Below are 15,685 nucleotides of genomic sequence, written 5' to 3'. Positions count from 1 at the left end.
GAGATTTTAACTGTGGTTTGTAAAACTGCTCAGTTTGCAAAAGCCCATTGTGCTCCCTGGCAATGTCCAGAGGCTTGTCCCTGCTATTGCTGTTCTGCATTCATGCGGGAAAGTGATGGAGGAGTGAAGTCCATGAAGCTCCTGTTGCTTTTAAGGCTGCAGATGTGGCAAACCTTCACTTTAAACCTTTTTGATTGCTGAACATGTAACTGAAGGGTTTCTTCCGCTCTGCTGCTGGCTCTTCGGCCCTTTGGTTACAGCCCGTGGTGCGTGGTGCCTGCCTACACGGCGTGGTGCTCTTCCTGCCCTGCAGCTTTCCAGCCGCCACTTCCTGAGTCCCATTTCTGTGTCTCCCAAACACCCTTCCTTCTGCTCCCAGCCCCTTCCTTTTCCCTGCATTTCCTCAATGCCTGCATCCTTCCTTGGGCACCAGTGGTTCAAGGATGCCAATTCTGGCAGCAAACCTGGCTGCCACCCACCAGGCCCAGTGTCCTGTCTATCTGTTCACCTCCTGTTTCAGGAATACAAATGTGTAAAAATCACATTTTGGAAGTGTTTGGGTTTTTTTCCTAATGCAGAGGCCCCATCCCAGTAACACTAATTAAATTTTGTTTTCTTCTCTTGCAGTCAAACAAGGTGCCAGTGGTACAGCCTTCTCATGCGGTTCACCCTCTCACCCCTCTTATCACTTACAGCGATGAGCACTTTTCCCCGGGGTCGCACCCATCTCACATCCCCTCTGATGTCAGCTCCAAACAAGGTGAGTTCATCCTGTCCCCGTGCAGTGGGGTTGCAGAGCAGTTCTGGTCCCCCACATGCTGCCGATAGGGCTTTTTTTGTAATATTTTAGAAGAGGGGTTCCAGGCATGCATCCCTGCTTTCAGAGCTGGTAATTTTGCCACGATGGTGATATTTTACTTGGCTGTTTAAATCTTTGTGCTCTTTCTAATGTGATAATTTGGGCTTGCTTTACTCGTCAAAATCTTTTAAAATCTCAATAAGCAGCAGCCAGCCCTCACCACCCCCTGTCGTGCCTGAGTCTTGCAGCGTGCACATGCGAAAATGACAATCATCCCTCACATTCCTGAAGTCAGGGAAGAGGGCTCTATTAGCAGTGTTATTGAAACTTTTTCTTTTTCCATTTTACACAAAATCATGTCTTATGTTGTTGTATTTTGGCTATCCCGAATTTTTCCATATATCAACTGGCATAACTGAAGTATGGCCTATAGAATACCATTCTGAGCCTGTGCAAATTAAGGCTTTGCAAGCATGTCATATTTTAACCTTCTCTTGCCCACTGCCTTCTGCAGATAGCATCATTTTTGATGTCCCAATTGCAAATGTCAGTTTTCTCTGTGCCCCTAGGACTCCTTAAAACACACAAATAACACCTCCACAGGTACTTGTCTGGGAGCATCAAACCAGCACTGCTCCGGGTTGGTCTGTGGGCCCCCAGGGAAGCACCAACAGCCTCTGAGATGCTAAGCCCAGTCTGTGCTGAGAGCTTCCATCTAGTGACCCATCAAACCCAGGGCTTTCCTGGGGAGGGTGTGCTTGCTCACATTGGGATGAGGGAGCTGTGGGGGAAAGTGGTGGTTGTTGTTGGGGTGCAAAGGGAGGACTGACCCTGGCCAGCACAGGTCTGAGCCAGGGTTTGGGTAAGCACCTGATGAGGAGAAGCCTGTGCAGGAGAGCTGGTGGTGAGGAGAGCAGGAGAATTAAGCAGAGGATTTACAAAGCAATTTTCTGTAGTCAGGAGGTCTGTGCGTGGATATGATGTCTGTTGGTGCTGGGGCTGAAGAGTGGCTCTCCCTGCTTATTTCTGCACGCACGTCTCCCACCGCGTGGTGTGACACTTAGTTGACAAGTTCATGAAGCTCTGCTTTAACCTGAGCACGTGTCCTGTTTATCTGAAGAGATGTCTAGTCACCATCGTTCAGGGAGGGACATTTTTTACTTCTGACTTTGCCTGAATGCCTAGTTTTTATTTTGGCCTTGATCAGCAGATAATAACATGGGCTACATCCAGAAAATGCCATAGCCTTTTGGCTCTGTCTGGATTTTGCTGTTTGCTGTTTAGTTGGTTGTTTATTTTTTCAGGGAAGGGTAATATGAAAAGCACTCTGCCTGGAAAGCCTGGCCTGTAAATACATGTAAAATATTGTTTTCAGAGAAGGAAGAAGAAAATGGCGACCTTCTGTCCTCATTTGTCTTCCTCTTTTGTATCAGTGCCCAGGAGAAGGATATTCATGCTTGTTCCTTCTACATCCCAGGGGTGCCAGCATTTGCAAATGAGATTTCCACCTCTTGCCCAAGCTAGCTGTGATAGCTGGGGCACACCCCACAGCTGCAGTTCACGAGCTCAAGTAGTTTTCATTTACTACATGAGGGGGTGGCCCTCCTGCACCCCAGTTCTTTGCCTTTGCCCCTCATTTTTTTTTTGTGCTCCTCTTCTGCATACCCAAACTGAAGAACATCTGGTTTGTTGTTTCTGCTGCCCATCCTCCCTTCTGCCTGTTCTCACCCTTTCCTTGTCCAGCCCTAGTGTATCGCATCACTCATGTCCCCGTCCCTGAGCACAAGCCCAGAGAGGGACTCTGCCAGAGAGTAGCCAGAGGCATCTCTGCCACGGAGCTTGTGCCCTCTGGTGTTCTTGATCCCTTTTTCCAGCATCTGGCAAAGAAGGGGACAGACAAAATGAGCTGGAGACTTCTGGTTTTAGCTGTGACAGTCTCCTTGATGTGTGTGGTCTTTCCATGCTCCCCATTTTGGCACTGCTGGTGTGCGAGAGCAGCCCCAGTGAAGTGGCCCATGCAGTTGCTGCAAAGAGAGGATTTTTTTTTCCCTTAGATTCTTTGCCAAACGCCTCCAACCATTGTTTCTGTCCTCACCTCCCACTGTGGGTCTGGAGTGAGGCACTGCCCTGGTGCTCCAGCCGTGATGCCAGGGTGCCCTCCTCCTGCCAAAATCTGCCAACAAAGGGGTCCACAGCAGCTTGTATGCAACGCTGGCTCTTGCACCCCAGGCACTTTGATGTGGACATGCAGCCACTGCCTTTGTAAAGGCAATCACTTCTTTATTCCCTGATATTAATTTATTTTATTTATTTCTTAACCCTTCCATGAGCGAGAGCTTGCTTTGGAGAGCACTGACTGTGCGATAGCTGCTTATGTTCCTGCTGGGCACTAGGTAGATGACAGTCCGCTGTAAAAGGCCACAAGTTTTGGACAAGCAATAACCACTCTACGTTAGTTCAAAAAGAGCAGCAGCATCTCTGTGGGCCAGAAGTGTAAATTTTGGGGAAGAAGCGGCTCAGTTCCTTGGTCTGGCAGGGGCAAGGTTGTGTTGTTGCTCCCAGGAGCATCAACTGTCGCCAGAGACGAGAGACATCAGAAGCTAGGCTTGCTTTTCACCGTTTGTTTTTTTTTTTTAACTGTTCTAAAAGAGCATTCCCTCTCACATAAAAACTCTGGGATGTATAAAGTATTCCCTCTCCTGTCAGCCACCAGCTGTTTTATTCCTTTGAAAAGACAACTAGCCAAAAATAAGATCCTCAGGTTGTGATCCCAAGTCTGAGAATTTAGCTTTTTTGGGACAGTAACACCAGCAGTATTGTTTTCCATCCTTTTCTGTGCACAGTCCCAAAATACATTGTCCAAATATTATAATTGAATTCAGGATATTTAAATAAAAAACTAGGAGGAGAAATAAATCGGTAACTTCAATCTATAAACCAAGTCTCAAGGTAGCACACACTCAATCTCGGACCTTTGGAGTGTCACCACATAAATATTTAATGCCTTTTTAAAGCAGCTGATTTACCATGTGAAGTAGACTTAACAATTCCTTCTGCTTCAGCCCCCTCTTCCCCAAACACATTTAAATAAACTGATGTCTTTGTGGCCTCTGCAACTCTAATTCCATGTCTCCTGGGGGCGCGAGGTTTAGGTGAAGAATGGAGACAGTGAACCCTTTTGGGATGAGGATTAGCTTTAATCTTGAGGTGATTCTTGCAGTTGTAGGACTCTGTGTTCTGCGGAATGTGAGCTGATGGATTGTTTCTGATGGGACTCCTATTTTCCCATGAAATACTACCAATGCAAAACAGATTGACCTTGGAGCCCACAGGAGTCAACTTGATGAAGAGCTTAGTTGGAGCTGGAGTGACAATTGAAAGCCAAATGAATCATATCAAGTGTGACCATTACAGGCCTGAAAATGATTCTTAATTAACCACTGATCCTCTGTGGTAGCAAGTTTTCCAAAATCTGTGAATCCATAAGGGAACCTGTGAAAATGTACAAGTAGCAATTTACCTAATCTCATAGCTCTGCTGCACTGCCTCTTTGACAACGCTTTATTTTCTTCTTGTTTCATGCTGTGTTAGAAGAGGTCTTCAGGATCCACTCGGGTTTGGTAAAACCGTGGAGACGACAGTATTGTCTAACACTCTTTACAGGAGACCTAAACTTGTGCAGGCCCTTACCTGCATTTATTCCCTCCTTCCACTTCATTTTTTCCAGTATTCTCCTTTGAATCGCAATATGATGTGCAAGTTATTATTTTAAAGGTGGTATGGATAGCCTTTTGCTTTTAATACTAACTGAGAAGGTGATTATTTCTTATCTAGAGCACTAATTCCATTGTAAGATTGGCTGTGTTAACTGTGAACTGTAGCTCACGTGTAGTATTTTCAGGGAAAAGTCATTCATTTTTTGTGCTTTTTAACAGGCATGTCCAGGCATCCTCCAGCTCCTGATCTCCCTACCTTCTATCCCTTGTCTCCAGGGGGGGTTGGACAGATAACACCACCTCTTGGCTGGTAAGATCTTTGAGCTTCTTTTCAGACAAAGGTGCAAGTTCACACCATTCGCTGTTGTTGGATCAATCACAGCATTTACAAAATAAGGTTGCTGCTGCAGTAAGAAATTACTAGGTTATTTTAGTTGAAAAGATCAAAAAATACTCATCTTTGAAATGAATTTAATCTGGTTTTTGAACACATACAGGAATTGAAATGTGTAGATTTGACTTTGAAGTCCATGTATTTCTTATGTCTGAGATTTGTGGCTCTTGGCATTTGGAGAGCTAGAAGAAAACAGTTCTCAATGAATTAAATGTAAATTTTTAATAAACTAAATTGCAATTACTGAGGGGAGGTAAGAAGGAACTTTGAAGTGTGTGTGTGGGGAAATCTTGAAACTGCACCAAACCGAAGAGCAAACTTTTATAGTCTGCTGCTTTTTACAGTTTCTTTATGGAGTGAAGCCTGTATTATTGGGAGATTTTGCTGCTCTTGCTAATCGTAGGCCTTTCAGGATCTTTCTCTGCCATTTGGGGTGTCATTTTCCTTTTGGAGGAAATGTATTTTCAGAGTAATCGATTTGGCAGGATGCTTCATATCTGCTTGAGGTAGATAGGTAGTCGCCCTCAGATTGTCCGAGTAAGGAATAAAGGAAACTCAGCTACAGTTTCAGTGCTTTAGGATCCGTGTCTTGACTGATCTGTGCCCGTGCAACAGGCAATGCAGATTTTTCTTTTTGATGTGTTTATGGGAGGAAAACGTAATCCAGATGACAGTAGGCATAGAAAGTGGGGAGCAGAAGATGGTGAAATGGCTGTATTGCTGCCAAGTATTTCAGAAAGTGCCACGTACCTATTTGGAACAAATTTTTATCAGATACTAAACTAAAATATAGAAATATCTGACAATTTTTTTTTTCTTATTTTCTGACACTCGCCCTCCCAGTTTGTTGCTGCTCAGTTGATTTCCCACCTCCACCACCACCAGGCAGTTTCTGGCATTCATTTTCCAGATGTGGTCAATCTGAATTGTTTCTCAATGCAGAGGCCAGAGGAAAGGAAGCAGAAAAAGAGAAAGGAGAGACAAGATCCAGTCTTATAAGGCTTAGGGGTGTGTTCAGCAGTGCTCACTGATGACAGCATATATCCAGCCATCCCTTAAGCTATACAGCTTCCAGCTGCTTTCTGTGCAGTAGTGCTACTGAGACTTCCTCCACCTTTATTTTTTTTTTCTCATTTCCCTTTGAGCACTGTTCATATCCAGTAATGTACTCCAAATGGGAAACCTGTATCCTGAACCTTACAAAGGTCAATATCCCCTTTTTTCCCCACCGAAAGCTGATCCGCCAGTCAATAAGTAGCTGTTTGAATAGGATTGATGTGTGTGGTGGTCTCTCTGGGCTGGTTCAATATTTGGACTGAACTGGTATTTGTTTGCATAACCATGGCATCCTACTTCAGGGTGTTAATTGTAGTCGTGACCTGAACTGTTGCTAACTGAAATTAACCAAAACGAAGTGATGATGATAAACTGAAGAGTTCAAATGTGTGTCCCAATACCAAAATATTCCATATATGTGGGAGTATAAAGGAGGCAGGAACTTTGCACAAGTTTCTTATACTGGATTGCAAAGTTTGAACTCTTAAGTAGACCAGATGGACTTGTGTTGCTTTGGACTTTTAGATGGTTGTGGGGTTTTTATATTAAATAAACTACTTTCTTAGAAAAGCTGCCTCACTATAGAAGATGCAAATGGAGAGAGTCCTAAGTTTTTGAAGACTTGATAGAACTGTTCAAAAGGTTTTCTAGATTGACAATTCAGTCTGATGTTCTCGTACTGATGTACAGTACGACTATTTGGAATAAAATGCCTTTTTCCTGAGGGCAGGGTAACCAAATAATGATTCCAGTGCTTCTAAAACTAAGGTGAGAGGGATAGATAGTGTGCATGCATACGCATGTGTGTGCATGCACGTGTACTTTTGGGGAGGAAGGCTGGTTGTTTTGCGTTCTTCCTCGATGGAAACCCCGATTGGGAATCTTTGAATAGCAGGGGAGAAAGTCCAAAGTGTTCAAGTGTTCATTAGTTTTGAATACAGCAGAACTCTTGCAAATGTTGCCTATTACTATTTTTTGTGAATGGAACCGAGTTCCCATCAAGTGCTTGTAACTCTAGAGTAACTATTGAATACCGTATCATATGATTGATGGGTTCCTTTCTTCTGTGACCTCAGGCAAGGTCAGCCTGTATATCCCATCTCGAGTGGATTCAGGCAGCCCTATCCATCCTCACTCTCAGTCGACCCTTCCATGTCCAGGTAGGTGTAGGAAATGAATGACTGACTGGGGAGTAACTGCTGGCGTTAGAGGGCAAGTTGCTCTTCTGCTTGCATCTTGGTCTGCCTTTGCTTGCTTTTCAGTCAGCTAAAACTTTATGCGTACATTTTTATTTAACTTATTTGTGTATATACAGCTTGCCTGGATCCCACACTGGTCTCATTTAGCATTTTCTTGGCAGTCTCTGAAGCATTGCAATTCAGAGCAGTGGTGAATTGTCAACAATTAATTGAGCTGTTACATCTGAAATGAGTTGTTAGTTCATTTCTAGATGCAACATGTAGTGTGCATCCTTGGGTTTTGCTCATGCAAGTATGCAACCAGGTGGATTGTTGCTCTAGTCTGTGTTCTCTAGTTCTAATTTTAAAGTTGTTGGTAATTAGCCTTGAATCATTTAGGTATCACTCTGTGTGGAAACTTGCTCCAAGTAGGTATTTCATAGCCCAAAGCCACTAATGGGAAGGGATGCCAGCACAGTGTGTTTGTACTGGTGTGTGAATCAGGCACTGTGTCTTTATGTCTAAGTGCAAGCAAGCAATGCTAACTTGGCCATGACACACTCCAGACCTCCCTTCCTCTGCTTTTTCACTCTAAAGACAGCTTCTACATCCTGTGCTTGATGTACACGAGGTTGCAATATACCATTCTTAGAGGTTTTTTGTGTAACCTGTAGAAAAGACATCCTCTTGCACGGGGACTTCAGACAGGCTCCCAGGTGGGTCCTCTTGCTTCTGTTTGTATGGGCTCCTTGGGATTATTACTGTCTCTTCACTTCTTTACAGGGGAGTGGTAAACATGTGCCTGTCAGAGTGATAGAGAAGAAAACCATTCTTTCTCTATAACGAAATGACTTGTGTTGGTTACCAGGCTTTGTGTTTGCTTTATTTTGGTGGCATAAAGTAGAAGAGCAAGGTGACTAGGGAATGGAGAAAGAAGACGCTGGATGTGATTCCTTAACCAGCACTCATTCAGCAAACCTGTAGAGCTTTGCTTTGATAGTAATGGTACTTTTCCACCAGTTCAAAATAAAGCATGTAGGTTTTCTGCTGCTCCTGAGCTTGCAGTGCTCAGTACCTTCAAGATCCACCTTGGGCATCCTTGAGTATGACTTGAGTCAGCAGAGGGGGGTGATAGAGTTACCAGTGCTTAGATTTTCTTTCCCATTTTCCTTCTTGTACAAATGAAATGAAAGTTTATTTAGGTTATAAGTTTCTTTCTCTCCCTCCTTCTCCCTCCTCCCCTCCTTCTTACAGTATGCAGGATTATTATTTTTTTGTTTAAGCATTTGAGGGAAGGATAGTGAGTTCAGGTGAAGCGATGTTAAAATCTTTTAGTTTAAGTAACTTGTAAAGTAAGACATTCTGTAAAGAGCCATCAGGGACTTCTTGGAAAGACTCTCCTCCTTTTATTTTATTTGTTTCTGCATGGCAGTTCCCTCCTTTGCATTGGCTGGTGGTGGATATTTTAAGAACATTTATATCTTGGTGTGGAAGTACAGTTTTTGGTTAAGAAATGTGTATTTTTATTGAAAGTCAGTGCAACAGTTCAACCATGGAATGTTTCTTGTGTGCGTTGCTAAAACTGTTTGCCTGAAAGGTAATAAAATAACTTCTTTAAAACCAAAATGTTGACTGTTCTGTTTGTTTATTTGTTTTTCCTGAATAAGTGGGCTATAATGCACAAATCTTAGCCAAATATTTTTCGTGCTCTCTTAAAGAATTGCCTTCCATTGCAAGCTCTGTAGCATTTGTGTTCTTGGGGCATCCCACTGCTCTCATATGTGTTTGATGTTTGTCTTCAGTAGGGTTACAGACCCTCTGTTATTTTCTCTTTTAGGTTTTCACATCACATGATTCCTGGTCCTCCAGGCCCTCACACAACTGGAATCCCTCACCCAGCTATTGTAACACCTCAAGTAAAACAAGAACATCCGCACAACGACAGTGAGCTAATGCATGTGTGAGTTTGCCTTTCTGCACTAGCCGTTATCTATAAATGTTTGAGAACTAACTCGCTCTGAAGAAGAGCGCCTTTCATGTCCCCTTTGAGTTTTCACTCTTCTCCTATAACTGAAATGGGACATTATTTGGGAAGAGTAATGAGACATGAAGCCATTTTCATTCCAGTCCAGCACTTTTTAGCTATCAGCAAGAGTCATCTTGGATCTGTCTAGCTATGGATGTTGCTTAAGTGTGAACTCACAAACTTCTGCCGGAAAAGATCTTAACTGCAAAATCTACTAATAAAAGATGCCCTTTTCCTAATTGCTTGAAGGCAAGAGGCCTAAGAAAGAAGTGGATGAGGAGCTATCCTCTGACCTGTAGCAGTGGTCTTCTAGGGTACTATGGATAGCCTTTCAAAAAGAGAATTGGGACAAGGGATGAATTTGGAGCGGATTCACAGATCAAATGTTATTTGCTAGAGAATGTCAACCTGACATTCTCCCTGAGTATTAAATTAAGTCAGTTCTCTGAAAAGAGATAAGTGGATGGTACACGACCACTGAAATTCTCATTCTTACTACTTAAATGCTACTGTAACGACAGGTTGGTAATTTTCCGTTGAGGATTTTTAGGCTGAAGGTAAATGGATGCTTTTTTCCCCCCCTCCTTTCCCTTTCTCCCACCACGTTTTAGGAAGCCTCAGCACGAACAGAGAAAAGAACAAGAGCCAAAAAGACCTCATATTAAGAAACCTCTGAATGCTTTCATGTTGTACATGAAAGAAATGAGAGCGAACGTTGTAGCAGAGTGTACTCTGAAAGAAAGCGCAGCTATCAACCAGATTCTTGGCAGAAGGGTATGTACAGAACAGTGTGTGTATACTCACGTGTGCTGCTAATTTGTGTGTGTTTCCCTTTAGTTGAGTGTGATGGTTCACTTTCTGCTTGAGGTGCTAACTAATGTGCAACTATCAAATTAGCTATGGAAGTTAAAACATGCAAATAAAAATAAAAGCAGTCTCTTGATTTTTCTTTTTTCAGCATTAGCAACATCATCAAATTGGTGTCTATTCCACTCATGTCATGGTGGAATGCACCTCAGGCATGAAATTTCTTCATTCACACGTGACAGGAGCATTCAGATAACCTTCTGGGTCCTCCCTTAGGCTGATGCCCATCAGAGCAGGAGGGGATGATTCAAAGACGAACGCTGGACACCAGTGAAAATAGAACTCAGAATTGAATATAATGTGGTCCAATTGTAAAGTCATGTAGGTTGCAAGGGACCTGTAGAGGTCATTTCGTCCAGCACCTACTCTGAGCAGGTCCAATTACGTCAGATTGCTCAGGTACTTGTCCAGTCAAGTTCTGAATGGCTCTAAAGTCAACGGGCAAGTATTGGGTGATCCTGATATACATCCCAGAGCCTTTTGCTTCTGTGGCATTGCTGGTGTGTTTTGTTCTTTCCATGCTCCAAAAAGAAGTATGCAGGCCAACCCACAATTACAAACTTCATGGTCACTGTCAGTGTTGTTCTTCCAAGGGAAAGCAGTAGAGGTAAATGCCCGTTTTGCCCTTGAATGTCCTGGAAATGAGAAAAAGGATGACTTTTGTATCAATCTGAGTTTCAGTAGGGATTATTCAAATCCCCTTCGTCAGTCAACCCTTCTTCTTGTCACTGCCTAAAGTAGTATTGAGAGGCTCTGCAAATCTCTGAGAACCATGTGCTTTTTAAGTGGGAAATCAGTACATGACCTTAACTGCTTCTTCTCTATTACAATCTGAAGACTTCTTCCCTGCCGCCCAACAGAGCAGAAATCTATTGGTACTTGTCTCGGTTCCTGCAGCCTTCTGTCTTCTCCCTGATGTTCTTGTTACCTCCTCTTAAAGGACATCTCAGTGCTTGCCTTTTCCATTCTTCATGCAGATCTTCAGGATCGTGGTTTCATTCTCACTTCTTCAGGGATTGATCTTAGTTGGTTAGAATGCTAACCTTGTTTCCTTGCCCTGGATGAGGGCAATGGCTTATTTACCTCCATTCTGGTAATGAGTCAAGCCTCAGCGCTCCATCGCCTGCTTTTTCCTCAGCTTGAACTCCTCCTTTCAAGTTACTGTTCTCCATGAAAGTACCTCAAATTCCACTTTTACTGTGGTACAAACAACAAGTTATCTAATAAAATTGCTGGGAGATTAATTATTATCAAACGTTTTGTATTCAGTCATTCTGGTCGCTATTTACTGTACCTTTTGCCACTCCAAAATGGGAACCATTTCTGTTCTCGAGAGCTGATGCTTTGCATGCTGCTGGGCTCTCTGATGCCATGCCATCATGTTCACTACTTCCAGCTTTGGAATGCTTGTGTGCAGTTTGAGAGTTGCAAATAGTCTGAACTGCTGTGCTCTCAGTAACACATTGAACTTGCCAAGTCAAGATACAGAAGTGCTTTAGTTCACATCTTCCAATGTGTAACAAAACGACATATTAAATCATACGAATGTGATCTGATCTGAAATCCTGGTTCTGTAAATTACTCTTGCATGAGTGTCATAATGATTTCCTGTCTGTATTTTTAATATCGTCTCTTCCCACCCCCTCATGCATGTTTTCAAGAGTCTTCTTGGCTACAGAGGTCAACTCATGTAATTTGGAGGACTATAGTTCTGGGATTTCTATATCTTAGAACTTTTTGCAATTGCTGTTTTCTTCTATTACAAGAAGAAATTAGAAAACACTTTACCTTGCAGCTCAGTACTGATCTTGGAACAGGAGCCTGCTAGTGCCCAGAAAGCTCTCTGTGTTGGCACTGAAAACTGGTGTGCAGCTGCTGCTTAAAAACAAGACAGCAAACCCTTCTGCGGTGGGGTGCTCACTGCCCTTTAGAAACACCACAGAACCTTTCTGTTTTGTCAGGAGCTAGAGCGTGCTTTTCGGTTGTTTGGGGTTTTGGGATTGGGTCTTTTTTGGAACAGTGTTGGGAGAGTATGGTTCTGTGAGCAGTTTGTTTGGTAAAACCTTTTTCCATAAATGATTTTTGTCTTGCTCAAGGCACTTGGCAATTGCAGAGCTGACAAATGCCTGAAAGTTGGTCGATAAACACAAGTGCTTGTAATTGCTAATAAATTTAATTTTTGCAGTAGAATCAAAGTCACAAAAACACTTGCTCATGTCATCCTTTGCCTAGGTGTAAGTTATTTCTTAGTCTAATGCTATGTTTATTTTATTTGCAGTGGCATGCTCTCTCCCGTGAAGAACAAGCAAAATATTATGAACTAGCTCGTAAAGAAAGGCAGCTACACATGCAGCTTTATCCAGGCTGGTCTGCAAGAGACAACTACGTAAGTCGGTTACTTGAGGGCTCTTTTCAAATTAACTTCCTTTACCTAACTTTTTTTTTTCTTTTTTCTTTTTCACTTGTGGAAAGTTCTGGGTGGAGGGATAGTGAACAAATGTATAACATAAGCCTTTTATTTGTTTACACTTTAGGCATCCAGAAAACTTGAGATTTTGTTGTTCTTGTTGCAATGACTTCTTACAAAAATCACAGTTTTTGAGGGGTAACATTAGCATGGAAAGCGGGTTTTTTATAAGGCAATTGCCACTACTATCAGAAAGCTTATATTCTACTGTGAGTTTTCCATAATTTTCTATTTGATAACTTGCTATCCAGAAATATTCTTTAGACCTGAGCAAAAAAGGGGTGTGTCTCTTTCAAGAGAACCAAAAGCCCAGGTATCTTAACACAAACTCAACTTTAGCTGGAAGTAATTCAGAATTCTCCATCTCTGAAATAAAGCCTTGCAAAATTTGTATAAGGAAACTTCATGATAGATTCTGCTTTTATATAGTCTGGCGAAACGTAAGTTTTCTTACAATTACTATTATTTCATAATTAAATATCAAGCGTTAATAGCATGTTACGTGGCTTACGCTGCACAATTATACATCCATGCCCAGTTTTGTAAGCAAGGGCACTGCTGTAAACCCCAGCAGCTCGTTTCTGCCTATTTTGTACAGTCAGCTTTTCTAGCAGATGAGCTGTCATGACCTCACGCAGGTAGGGTTTATTTCCAGAAACAAAACCATGTCAACAGAGCTGTCTTGAAATATCCATGGGAACAAACAGGGTCTTAGTGATACACTCCCTGAAAACAAGGGGATTTCAGTTGTCCTAAGCTTGCTTGCTGGAAAGTCAAACCACTTTGGAGCTTTATTAGTTCATATTTATGGAATGTCAGTCTCCAAGATTGTCCTGTGATGCTTGGTCATGTTGACTTTGAGAACCTGATGTGTTTTGCCACAGCCTATTGCCATATAGCAAAAGCAGTGGATCTGTGGTTTCTTAAATGCCTTGAGAGATATTTGGAGAGTGTAAGGTGGCACGTATGAATTCTCTTTAACGTGCTTCCAGCCCACATCCTGCATGGAAGTACAGCTCTAACATACTCCAGTCCTGTATGTTACAGTGGAGAACTCCGCTGGCTTCCTCTTGCAGTCCTTCTCTCTGCCTCTCCAGCAATTCACACTTTTGTGGTAGTGGTAGTGAGAAGGTGATCGCTTATCACTGAAGTCTTTTCAGTTATATGTCTTTTTTTTTTTCTTGTTTCTCTTCCTTTCTTTCTAACTTAAGCCATCAAAAAATAGCTTAAATGTCTGTGCTAAATGAATACAATTCATTTAGCACAGATATTACTGCAGTATTTTGGGGGTTAGAAGTGACTTACGGGTGACTCTTCTGTTTTGCATGGTTGAAATTCACAAAACAGTGCAACTAAAAATATGTAGCACTTAATTTTAATTCTTCTCTTTTGGTTTGCCTGGTCATTCAGGATTTCAGAAATTTCAAGAACATTTTAAGCGTTGTTATTCAACTGTTGACAGTATCTGTGTGCTTTTTATTATGTTTTTATTACTGACACCCAAAGTAGTCCTGCGAAGTTGTACGACAGTGTTATGACCCAAGTAAGGGAAATCAGGGGGTCATAAAAGGTTCTATGATACCTTCAGGCTCATGAGAAGCACAGTGTTTTGATAAATTGATGATGTCTTTGTGTGCTGGAGTTGTCAAAAACTACCTCATTTGGGAATACTGACAACTAGTGTTCAGCCCAGCCTTTTACTTCTGTTCTGCTTCTGGTGTCTCATAGGGGGATCTCAGGTCAGATTTCATTATGTTTTAGCACTTGAAGTCAGTCTGCCATAATTTTCCTCCCGTGATTTTTCCATGTTAACATCTGCACTAACACAGTTTCCTCGGTAAAGAAGTAATGCCTTGGTACCTAGGTGGTGAAGCATATCACCGTGAGTTTCCCAGAGCCCTTGAAATCTACTTTCCAACTTCTAGTCATGGTCCCCATCTTTGGGAGCTCATTCACAAGGCATTGCCCAGTGCTTTTGCCAGTGTCAGGATGAATAAGGACAGGAGCTTAAGAGTCAGGCAGGGTGAGACTATCAGAGCAGATTGGAGACTAGTTAAATGCATCTGTCGTAGTTTCACCGTAGCGTGTATTTGGAGCCCTTGCTTGCTGTCTGTCGGTGAGCGTTGCAGTGATTTGAGGTGGTTTCTCACATCACCTGCTGCCCATCCCGTCAGCTGGCATGGTTAACTAATGGAAAAACGTGTCTCCACCTCAGCCCTTCCAGTTTATGGCCACTGTGTGTGGCACAGCCTGTGCTGAGTGGAGTAAACTCTAGCTGGGGGGCAGAAGGATGTACAGTGTGCTGCAGTCCTGCTTAGAGCAATGGCACCAAGGTTTCTCAGAGTTCTTCCGTCAGGGCCTGTCCAGGCAACTTGAAGTCTTCTTTAAAATATGATGGATGTGACTTTTTTTTTTTTAAAAAAAAAAAAAAGGAAAAAAAGCTTTGACTGACAATACAGGACAATAAAGGGAAATTATGTAGCTGAATATCAAAGTGGTAATTACAGTGTTGTAGGATGAATGAGGTTTAAAATTGTGGATCTAAACTGACCTTTTGTTTCATGAAAGACTCTCCGAACTGGGAGCTCTGGCCTTTTCCATAGATGGATGTGTGGGAGAAGGCTGAGTGTGTGGGTTGGCATGATGAACCGGCGCCGGCACGCTAGTGCCAGTGCGGTGTCCAAGAAAGACAGCTGCCAGACATCCATTTCTGTATTGCACCTTAGTCACATTAGGGGTGTTCTGCTGTACGGCAGTCTGCTATTGTCTTACTGCACAGGGCACTCTCCAGGCACAGCCATACCACACTTGGCTTTTGTTAAGGTATGAGCATTATCAGAACAGTTCTAGTTGGCTCGTTCGCAGCCTGGGGACAAGGTATGGTCATCCGAGGAACTTTCAACACCCTGTCTGCTGTTGCCATGTATGACAGCGTTAAGTATCTGAATGTGTGAAGAGTTTTTGTAAGAGCCATAAATTATGATATCAACATATGTGTCATCAGATTATTAAGCGTGAGAAGTCTTAGATGCGTGTGGCTGCCAGTGTTAGTTGAAAAACTGCCAGAAATTGTAATTCCATGTGGATATAAAAATGCGTATTGCTCATGTGCATATTTCACCATAGATGCCGAGAGCAAACCTTGTTACAATTGAAACTCTTGAAAGTAAGTTAGAAAATGT

General features: G+C 42.6%; 1 protein-coding gene across 5 annotated transcripts in view; it reads left to right on the top strand.

Moving 5' to 3' along the window:
- Positions 1–15,685, top strand: part of LEF1 (lymphoid enhancer binding factor 1) — a 71,626-nt gene that overhangs the window by 43,198 nt on the left and 12,743 nt on the right. For 3 of the 5 annotated variants that reach the window (XM_054066175.1, XM_054066174.1, XM_054066173.1), the window contains exons 5-10: positions 628–760; positions 4,735–4,825; positions 7,042–7,125; positions 8,981–9,103; positions 9,781–9,943; positions 12,315–12,422. In XM_054066175.1, coding sequence (XP_053922150.1) covers positions 628–760; positions 4,735–4,825; positions 7,042–7,125; positions 8,981–9,103; positions 9,781–9,943; positions 12,315–12,422 — 702 coding nt within the window. The remainder of the gene's footprint in view (positions 1–627; positions 761–4,734; positions 4,826–7,041; positions 7,126–8,980; positions 9,104–9,780; positions 9,944–12,314; positions 12,423–15,685) is intronic. The other 2 variants (XM_054066177.1, XM_054066176.1) reach the window with 1 other exon arrangement.

Source organism: Cuculus canorus, chromosome 4 (assembly GCF_017976375.1).
Source record: "Cuculus canorus isolate bCucCan1 chromosome 4, bCucCan1.pri, whole genome shotgun sequence".
Classification (NCBI taxonomy): Eukaryota; Metazoa; Chordata; class Aves; order Cuculiformes; family Cuculidae; genus Cuculus; species Cuculus canorus.
This window is presented reverse-complemented; position numbering and strand designations above follow the sequence as displayed.